Raw genomic sequence first — 11081 nt, 5'->3', positions numbered from 1 at the left:
AATCTTCTTCCCGACCTCTCCGCCCCCACTCCCTCTCCGGCCTATTACCCTCACCTTAACTTCCTTCCACCTATCGCATTCCCAACGCCCCTCCCCCAAGTCCCTCCTCCCTACCTTTTATCTTAGCCTGCTTGGCACACCCTCCACATTCCTGAAGAAGGGTGTATGCCCGAAACGTCGATTCTCCTTCTCCTTTGATGCTGCCTGACCTGCTGCGCTTTTCCAGCAACACATTTCTAAGCTCTACTGAATACCAGCATGGAATTGAACCCTTTCTCACCATCCCTGCTATTAACTTGAGGTTTCTGTAGGTCAGTTCGATACTCACTTCACGCACATGCTGCTTATTGAGGTTGGCTTCGGAAAAGTGTTCCCCAAAGATCCACCGTTGTCAGAGAAATTCAGCCCAATGAATCAGAGACCACAAACAAGGATCGCGGTGAAATTGACAAGCTGTTTATTAAACCAAGCGATATCATGGAAGAGAAATTGACCAAGCTGCCACAGAACTGACTCTCTGCACAGATGGCCAGAATGCTCTTCCCCTGAACGGAGGGTGCAGACAGGTTTTATAGGGACAACACAAAGGGGATAACTGTAAAGCAGTTACAGTACAATGGGGAAAATTGTAAAGGGATTGAAACAAGAATAAACTGGGTGGAAATTAATCAAGCATCCGGCAGTAGCAATTCATTTGTAATTGACACAGGAGATTCCAGCCATCTCCGTGAGTAAGTGAGAATGTCTTCCAGAGGATTCTTATTGTATTTCCTTATTGTATCGCAGGAATATGTGTAAATGTTCCTTCTCCTGGCATCTAGGTCTGTCCATTGTGTTCCTCTTGGGAGTGAAGTCTTCCTGGGTCTCTCAGTATGCGGTATGGGTTTCAATGGGAAACGAGCCAGCCCTTAGGTAACTGGGACCACCATGCTAATTGGGGCTGGGAGCATTACTGTGAAGGTTGTTGGGAAGTGTATTCTCTGGTCTGAGAGTAGCTTGGCCATGTCTGGTTTCTATGTTAGCCTTTGGCCAAGACTGGGAAATTGTGGGTGTGTCCTGTATGTGTTGGCAGGCTTCATGTCTGTGTTTCGCAGACCTGACTCTGTGTATTTTATATGGTCATGATGTGGATGGACAGAGTAGCAGATTTTTCTCCCACAACAGTGAATAGGGTTTCCTGGACATTTCCCTCGTACCGCCTCTTCTGCCAGGGTGTCACATTTGTCCCCTTAGAGACCTTCAACATTCAATTGTCAGATCCATGGTCCAGGGTCCAATGTTCAGACTGCTTGGCCTAAAAAGGAATTGTCATAGTCCCTTTGATTTTCAGTTTTGCTTCATTGACTGGGGTTCTTAGTGGCTGCTTTGACACAATGTCAACAATTCAAGAGCATTCAACGACAGGCTCCCAAAGGGTAATGATCTGGCTCTGACACTCTTTAACATCTTCCTAAGTAACATGCCCACCACATCATCACAAAAATTTAGTCACAACAGCAATATTGTCTTGACAACTGGGGAAAACTTCTTCCAAAGTTTAGAAGCTACACAAAACTTGGACCTATCAAAATTGGGTGAATATCTTTGGCCGCAAGGGCTGTAATCTAACCCAGTCATAGTCTTTGCATTTCACCTTCAAATTCACAAGGCATATGTCACTCTAACTTTTATCTGATGTGGCAAAAAAAGTTGTAGCACAATCCAATATCACCTACTTTGGAGTGACCCTTGGATGTTCCCTTTACCACTGCTTACCACCTCGGCATGAGGATACACCTAGCTCGACAGCACAAGCTGAGGTGCAATAACCACCATCCTCTGCACATTTTGCTCTCAGGAAGACCAGAGCTACAGTAGGAGGACTGTGAAACCGTTCAGGCCTCAAACCCACTCACACAGACAACTTCACTTCATGGTCAGGATAATCCAGTTCAGCGGTTACTGTGCCCCTCAAATCTTGCCGTTCAACGGGATGCAGCAGCACACAGGGAAGTACTTGATCAATGGAATCCACACCACTGCAATCTGGGGATTGGTCTCCAGGCAGACCTGGCTGTCAGATAAAATTAGGTCAGGCCTTGCTGGTTGCGCTGTCAGGGTTGTCTTGCAATTTGAATGCTGGGATGGTCCATGGTCAGTCAGGACTGTCCGACTAAGTCTGTCTGAGGGATGGCCTGCAGTCATTTTGGGTTATTTATATTTCAGGTCTTTTTTTAACAGAGTCAGTCCATGCCATTGTCAAGGCTCCAAGTAACTTGAGTCTATGGATTGACCTGATTGTATGCAGTGGCTGAGGGAATGGTCACGAGGACAATTGTAGATAGTAACGAAGGATCTAGAAGGGTATGGTAGGGGACACGGGATATAAAAGGAGCAAGGTGGGTGGGTCAAGGCAGGTCATGGTTATACTGGCTCAATATAAGGATGGTGCAGGGAAGTATATGTGATGATGTTAAGTGATGAGTCATTCCCAATAAGTGGGAGCATGGAGAGTAAGGAGAGTTGGTATTTTGAGAAGATGAAGTGGGTGTGGGCACTTGAGAGCACATTATGGTGTGATGTTTGACACTTTGTCATGGCAGAGTTAGACTGAGTGTCCCTGAGAGTGTGAGGTACCAGAGAGAAGATGGTGCCACTTAGCTCGTGGAGTACAGGGGATCATTAACTTTTACCCTGCACTGCCTACAAATCCTTTGGTACAGACCAGTGGACTGCACTGTGATGTCCAGGCTGGGTGTGTCTGATGAGGTGACCTCCTGGTGCGGTCACCTTGGAATTCCTTCTGGCATTGACCCTGTCAATGCCAGATTACTACCCGAGGCATTAGCGGATATCAAATTGTCCAGCGGAATTGCACCATACAGTTCGTTCTGACATTACGCGATAGTTCCGTTCTCGTGCGATCTCACTTTATAAGAAAACCACACAATAGCAATCACGCCATTTAAACTAATGGGGCCGGAATCGTGTTGTAACCAGTACGGGTAAGGAACATTCACGTTCTACAGATAATGGTCTAAATTCTTCAAGTGCATTAAAGCCAATTCACGTTGAAGAAACACGTGCTATCGCAGAACTGACGTACTTTAACGTCAAAGTGGGAAATCCTGGCCATTGTATTCATCCCAATATCACAACGATCAGTCTTCAATCTCCTTCAGAGTAAGTGGACAACATGACACAGACTACAGAGTGGGTAAGGTTTGTGTGGCCACTCCCTACACAATGGTGCCTTCAAACTCTGGATGCTACTGCAGAAACTCCAATCAAAAAATAAAGCAAAATGTATCACCTTGCTTCAGATTCCCTGCTACTTCTATCTACATTGCTACATTTGCTCTGTTCTATCACCCCATGATCTTTGTATGGGGTATGAACTGCCTTTACTGCATGCAAAACAAAAACTTTCATTGTACCTAGGTACATGTGACAATACTAAATCAAATGAAATCAAGTTAAACATTGAAGCTGAAAGAACTACAGGTGCTTTAAACAAAAACAGAAATTGCTGGAAAAGCTCAGCAGGTCTGGCAGCATCTGTGGAGAGAAATCAGAGTTCCCTTCTGAGCTTTTTCAGCAAATTCTGTTTTTGTTTTTAAACGTTGAGGCCATTAGTTTAGCTGCCTACTCTACTGGCAAGAAAATTAGGTGTTAAACGTTTATATCCCTGGACCAGCACTGTTGCCTCACAGCACCAGGGTCCCAGGTTCAATTCCAGCCTCAGGCGACTGTCTGTGTGGAGTTTGCTCATTCTCCCCGTGTCTGCGTGGGTTTCCTCTGGGTGCTCTGGTTTCCTCCCACATTCCAAAGATGTGCAGGTCAGGTGAATTGGCCATGCTAAATTGTCCATTGTGTTAGGACATTAATCAGAGGGGGGTGGGTTACTCTTCAGAGGGTCGGTGTGGATTTGTTGGGCCAAAGGGCCTGTTTCCACACTGTAGGGAATCTAATCTAATCACTGAGTAAATTGTTAACTTATCAAGATAGAACAAATTGTAAATTATTGTTGTATTTCATGGGATAATTGAACATAACTGTGATATATCTTCATGGTTTAAATTGATGTACACCCATAGATGACATTAGATTCCCTACAGTGTGGAAACAGGCCCGTCGGCCCAACAAGTCCACACCGACCCTCCGAAGAGAATCCACCCAGTCCCGTTTGACTAATGCACCTAACACTAGGTGGCAATTTAGCATAGCCAATTCACCTGACCTGCACATCTTTAGACTGTGAAAGGAAACTGGAGCATCCAGAGGAAACCCAAGCAGACAGGGGGAGAATGTGCAAATTCCACACAGACAGTCACCCAAGGCTGGAATCGAACCTGGGACCCTGGTGCTGTGAGGCACCAGTGCTAACCACTGAGCCACCGTGCCATAGTTTTGGAAGAATATACAATAGTCAAAGTAAGACAGTTACATGATATTCCCAATCTTACTTTATATGAGCTTACCAACCGTGAAATTCCAAGTTTAGTTTATATTCTCATGAAGTTTTGAGAGTGATTCTCAAGTGCTTCCTAGAGATTATCGAAATACTGATATTGTGCTACGTTTTTAAGTTATGGCTTAAGCTTAAATTGTACTTAAAGATTCTATATTTTCTGTTTTCTTCAGTGAGCATAAAACAGGGAGTAGGCCATTCAGTGTTTTGAGCTTGCTGTGCCATTCACTTAGATCATGGCTGGAATTGTTTTCTTTCCTCCCCTCCTTTGAAAATATTCATTCCTTTCAGCAGCACGATTCTACGAAATGGTCTGCTTTTTGATTCTAACAGATCCTATCTGTTAGCTAACTCAGTACAACCCCAGCAATCAGGCTTGTACCTGGATCAGAATGTCTCAGCTACTGATTAGTTCAACCCGCCATGCCGCTGGTAAATTCTGAAAGAAGTGCAGCACTGATATGGTTTGTATTGCTTGTGTTTTGAGCTCTGTACAAAGGTTAAATTAACAGCATTAATTGAAGGATCCAATTCAACTCCAGACATTGAAAATAATAGAAAATGAGAGCATTCTGTTCAAGATTTCTTCCATAAATACTTGCACTACATGTACTTTTTTAAAATAGATTTTGCTGAACCTCTTTCAGTCTGCTCCAGCCTCTTCCTAATCCAAACAATAACAACTATTACTGCTTCCCGCTCTCTACTACCTGTAAAGATACAAGTTAAGAACATAATTTGGAGGTGCTGGTGTTGGACTGGGGTGGACAAAGTTAAAAATCACATGACACCACGTTATAGCCCAGCAGGTTTATTTGAAAGGACTAGCTTTCGGAGCTAGTGCTTCCAAATAAATCTGTTGGACTATAACCTGGTGTTGTGTGAAAGTTAAGAACAATCACAGCATTTATTTATAACTTCTTCCATCATTGGTTAGAGAATAAGGCAAGAAAAATGTAGTGTCACCATAGGCTTGCTAACCTATTAGGATTGCCATGGATTATCCAGGAGTGAAAGATAAATTTCAACCAAGTGAAACTCAAGCAAATTTTAAAAATGAATGTGAAAACTTAAGATAAAGTAATATGAAAGTGTAAACTGGTTGGTGAAATGACATATTGTGACTATTGTGCTGATGCAATATCAAGAGAGACTTTCTATTTACATGGCTTCAGCGGGGAGTGAAATTGCAGATTTTAATGCACAGCTTAATTTCTGATGTGTGCTAGTAGTGGGTAAAACACTTCATGTAGAACATACCTCGATGGGGATACCCTTTCATGCAGCTCAATGGGATAATAATGAATCATGTTACCTAATTGTTACGAATCTGGATTATTAACAGTTTAACTTAAAGGACTTTGGGTCTTTCATATTAAAGTATATCAGTTTGGTTAAATTAGAAGACAAGGAATAATTCCACAAAGCAGCTGCATGATGATGAATGTAAACTGATTAGTGAAAAGGTGCTGCCCACATTCCATTACAGCCTTAAGCAATGTAAGCGAGTTTAGTTGAGTAAATTACAATATTGTACTTGAAGGAGCTATTTAAAATTCATCGATTACTATGAATTCCATGATTGTCAAATAACTTACATTCACATGAGTCTGTTTAATTGCTCTTCACTGCTTTTACATTCACCTTGTGTTCAGAAAGGTTGTTTCTTTTAGATCGAGACTTTATTGTCACATGTACTCAAGTACAGGAGTACAGTGAAAAGTACATAATGTACACGATGGGCCATCTTAAGTATAAAGCTTTTTTGGCTGGATGTTTAGGAAGGAAACCTGTCAGTATAAGATATGGCTATTGGCTGTCACCTCTTTACAATTTTGCCCTCTTTCAAACTGCTGAGGATCACCCATTTCTTATTATATAGCCTTTAATGCTGAAACAGCCATGGAAATAACTGTCATCCTCAGAGAACCAGCTCCATAAGAGAGTTGTGAATGCCAGGATTGAGCAATTTTCTAATAGAATTGTTGTTCCATGTAACAAAGCTCAACAGCAACCCAATGTAGAACATTCTGTGGCCTCCAAGAGATCAAGTGTTTTCCTCCTGCCAAGGACATTATTGTTCTGAAAATCTGACTGCTTCATTGAAGTGAATAGCTTCCACTGCCTTAAACACTTAATTCACCTCATTTATTTTACATGTTCTTGTTCTCAAATAAAGCCAAATGGGCATACTTTACCTAAAATATTTGTGTTCAGCTGGCTGGATTTTAAAGGTTCGACATTATGTTATTTGATGGCTTTATGCAAACGAGGACGTGTAGTAAAATTGCGTCCAAAAGTGGTCCTGGTTACTTCAACCAAGTTCATGTTAAAGCCAGGGGAAAGGAAAAGAGCAAAACATTACGCGATCCTGTTTAGTTCACCGCCTAAAATGATGCATAGTGCTGTTGATTAAGTAAAATGCCTTGACCTCAATAATGCTGATTGCAGGACTCTATGAACAGACGGAAAGAAATTTTGATGAATGTGGCATTCTGTCAAATTGAACCACAGTTCACCATTAAGTATATCATTATGTTATCTTTGAAAAATGTAGAAGATTCTAACTGACATTTAATAGCTTAGTGTGCCAGCACAATGAGTTTTTTTTAAATAAGTACAACAAACTACATCAGATATTTATCATAAGCAAATACTGCATTTGATTAGTAGATTATTCAGTTTAATGAAATGGATTCTCACAGTTTGCAGACCTTTTAAAATCAGTCAGTTGATCTGTTTCTTGAATGCGGCTTAAAGATGTACCTGATAGAAATGTAATAAATTGAAAAGTTTATTTTAATGAGTCTGTAAAATTGTCACTTGTGTTTCTTTCAGTCGTCAAATTTTTCAGGTTTTTATTGTAGTCCCCATTGTTGATGACGATGGCCATGGTGGGAAAAGTGTTTCTTCTTATACACAGTCATTTTTGTATCATATAAGATAAAATTGAACAAAGAAACACTATTGAACAAAGAAACCTTGGAGTGCAGGTTCATAGCTCCTTGAAAGTGGAGTTGCAGGTAGATAGGATAGTGAAGAAGGTGTTTGGTACGCTTGCCTTTAATGGTCAGTGCATTGTGTATATGAGTTGAGAGGTCATGTTGCGGCTGTACAGGATATTGGTTAAGTCATTATTGGAATACTTCATGCAATTCCGGTTTCCTGCTATAGGAAGGATATTGTGAAACTTGAAAGGGTTCAGAAAAGATTTGCAAGGTTGTTGCAAGAGTTGGAGGGTTTGAGCTATAGGGAGAGGCTGAATAGGCGGCACGGTGGCACAGTGGTTAGCACTGCTGCCTCACAGTGCCAGAGACCCGGGTTCAATTCCCGCCTCAGGCGACTGACTGCGTGAAGTTTGCACGTTCTCCCCGTGTCTGCGAGGGTTTCCTCCGGGTGCTCCGGTTTCCTCCCACAGTCCAAAGATGTGCAGGTCAGGTGAATTGGCCATGCTAAATTGCCCGTAGTGTTAGGTAAGGGGTAAATGTAGGGGTATGGGTGGGTTGCGCTTCGGCGGGTCGGTGTGGACTTGTTGGGCCAAAGGGCCGGTTTCCACACTGTAATGTAATCTAATCTAATCTAATCAGGCTGGGCTATCTTCCCTAGAGTGTTGGAGGCTAAGGGGTGACCTTATAGAGGAGCATGGATAGGGTAAATAGACAAGATCTTTACCCTGGGGTGGGGGAGTCCAAAACTAGAGGGCATCGGTTTAAGGTGAGAGGGGAAAGGTATAAAAGGGACCTATGGGTCAACATTTTCACATTGGAAATGGTGTGTATATGGAATGAGCTGCCAGAGGAGGTGGTGGAGGCTAGTGCAATTACAACATTTAAAGTCATCTGGATGAATGAATGAGTTGTAAATGAATAAGAAGTGTTTAAAAGGATATGGAACAAGTGCTGGTAAATGGGATTAGATTAATTTAGGATATCTGGTCAGCATGGATGAGTTGGATGAGAATCAGACATTCTCTCCTCCGTCACCTTCTCTCACAATCCTTCTTTCCTCCCTCACGTCTTCTCACAATCCTTCTCTTCTCTGTCATCTCCTCTCAAAATCCTTCTCTCCTCCTTTACCTCCCCTCTTAATCTTTCTCTCCTCCGTTATCTCCTCCCACAATCCTTCTCTCCTCCATCACCACCTCTCTCAATGCTTCTCTCCTCTATCACCTCCTCTCACAATCCTCCTCTCTTCTCCATTATCTCCTCTCACAGTCCTACTTTCTCCTCCATCACCTCCTCTCACAGCCCTTCTCTCCTGTCTGTCACCTCTGACAGGTTTCCGGTCACTACCACTGGCCCAGCTCCTGCTCTCACAGTTCTCACTGAGAGGTCACAACAATCTTCAAACCTTCAAGCTAAGCCACAGTGGGAAAATGTTTGGGAAAGAATATGCTGGGGAAACTGTATTCTTTCAAGGTTATTGTTACTCCCTGGAAATAAAGGAAGGGATAATGCTACACAGATTATTTTCAAGAAATATTAGGCAAATGGATTGATATTAGAGCTATTGACCATAGTCTACTTTCTCCAGCACTTTTATAGTTGTGGAGTTGTATTCCCTTTCCTTTTAGATTCTAAAGAAAGAAGCATGACAAACATTTTCCAAAACCATACGCTACAATGAGTTGTTTATTTGAAGATTTGTGTGTCAAGGTGATCATTCTGTGCCACTGAATGGGAACAAAAACTGAAAAGCAAGGTTAAATATTTGGCCAACATTATTTAATTGAATAATGAATGTTATCGTGAAGCATAAATCGTGTTCCTCATTGGTTAAGCGAACATCGCTCATGTCTGTTATTCTCCAACTGGATGGTCACCATGTTGTTAAAGTTTACATCAAAGATGGAAAAGCCTGATCCTGAGTCTCTACACACTGTCTTTAGTGACAATACAATATACTCTCAATTAGTAAGTTATGAACCATTCCTCTTTTGAATTTGACATCAGCTTTCAATGTTTCCAGGCTATTAGTTGGGCCAGTTGAGGTATTTCAGGCAGCCTGTAATTATCTGCAAAGGTTATTAATGTACCTGACAAACCTCACTTCATTTCAAAGGTAGAGGAAAACAAGGACATTATTTCCACGCTTTGATATGGTGCCAGAGGCTTTACTCATTGGAGTTTTCTCTCACTGGTTCCACAGGTTCTGAAAGCAGTATTACTTTTTCCAACAATTGAACGCATGGCCGAGTCACCACAAGGCAAGCTTATGACACCAGTACTTTGCAAACTTCGCTTCCTGCTGTATGTTCCAATCTACTTCCTTTCTTTTCTGCCAGAAAGCGTCAAGGCCTCGTTGGTGAGGTGGGCGCTGCAGAGTCTACAGTCCCTGGATGAAACTACTGTCTCTGCCTCTCTTAACCTCTTCAATGTGGATTGTGCAGGTGAGTTGATGTCCTTATTTTCTTTACTATAGAAATATCCCACATTTTTATGACGTGATAATCTGCTCTCAAAAGCATTATTTTTCTGTCTGCGTTGCAAAAGCCATATATTGCAATACAATATAAAGATTTCTAAAGCTAAGTAAGGTAACTGCATGTGTAAAGTTTTGCCAAAGATGTAAAATTAGGTCTTGTTTATATGTTTCTTAGCTGTTGTTACTAAGTGTAGATTAGCATACTTTTTGGACAATTTGTCAAGAGGCTGCAGAAATCATTAATAAATAACTGCTGGAAAGCCCTTTCCTGTCTTGACAAGCCAAAGGCATCCCTTTGAATGGACTGGCCAACTTCAGACTTTTTTTTTTAAATGCTAAATTGCCATGACTTTAAGGGTAAAACGACACAGCTCAAGATTGTAAACACTTAATATTACCAAGTGATGAGTGAGTGTATTGTAATGCTGAGAAAGTCCATGTGAACTTCTGGACTTTTTTAGACTCAACCACATAATGTGTATTGAAACAAATTAGGTGGCTTTATCCAATCTAATTGGAATTGATAATAAACCTACAGAACTGGTCTTGGTGGATGGCCCTGTTTTCACCCATAATTAATGTCTGGAGCAGACTCTTGAAAACCCATAGTATTTTGCAGAATAATGCATTGACTACCTTAGACGCCTCATATTAATTTGAGCTGGAAATGTTCATCCTGTTATCTGATACATATGCTCCGTATCAGTCCCAAAATCTGATCCTGGACCCAATTATTTCTCTTGAGAAAGGGGTCATCTGCAATGAATCACCATATAATTAAAGTAAGACTGATGTGTGCTTATACTCCAGGGCATTAAGCTTGACAATATGATGGAATTGGATTAACATTAGAAGAGATACAGCAATAAACCCAGGATGCTTGTTGCGCAAAGGAATGTGCAGGATTGGAAGAGACCCTGAGCTCCATCTGGCCTGACCCAAACACCATGTGTATCAATTGGACAGTGTTGTACAATCAAGCTGAGTAACTCAAAACTACTTTAATAGTTGTTGCCATTTCTTTCACCAGAAATGTTTCACCAGAAACAAAAGTAACAAAATACAGGGGATTAAAAAAAGACACTGCTCATGCTGGTAACCACTTCAGAAGGGGTGCTGATGCTAAAGCTTATTCATCAAGGCGATAGCTAACTTCCTGGTTGGTTTTGTAAATGTATCATGTGCTGTAGATTTTCTACCTTGTCTT

The 11081-nt window shown here is 41.6% G+C and overlaps 1 protein-coding gene across 1 annotated transcript in view; it reads left to right on the top strand.

The window, feature by feature from the left end:
* ldah (lipid droplet associated hydrolase) overlaps positions 1-11081 on the top strand; it is a 291233-nt gene that overhangs the window by 244905 nt on the left and 35247 nt on the right. The window contains exons 5-6 of the mRNA XM_043676835.1: positions 9599-9656; positions 9735-9839. Of these exons, the coding sequence (XP_043532770.1) occupies positions 9599-9656; positions 9735-9839 (163 nt within the window). The remainder of the gene's footprint in view (positions 1-9598; positions 9657-9734; positions 9840-11081) is intronic.

This window comes from Chiloscyllium plagiosum, chromosome 3 (genome assembly GCF_004010195.1).
Source record: "Chiloscyllium plagiosum isolate BGI_BamShark_2017 chromosome 3, ASM401019v2, whole genome shotgun sequence".
NCBI lineage: Eukaryota > Metazoa > Chordata > Chondrichthyes > Orectolobiformes > Hemiscylliidae > Chiloscyllium > Chiloscyllium plagiosum.
This window is presented reverse-complemented; position numbering and strand designations above follow the sequence as displayed.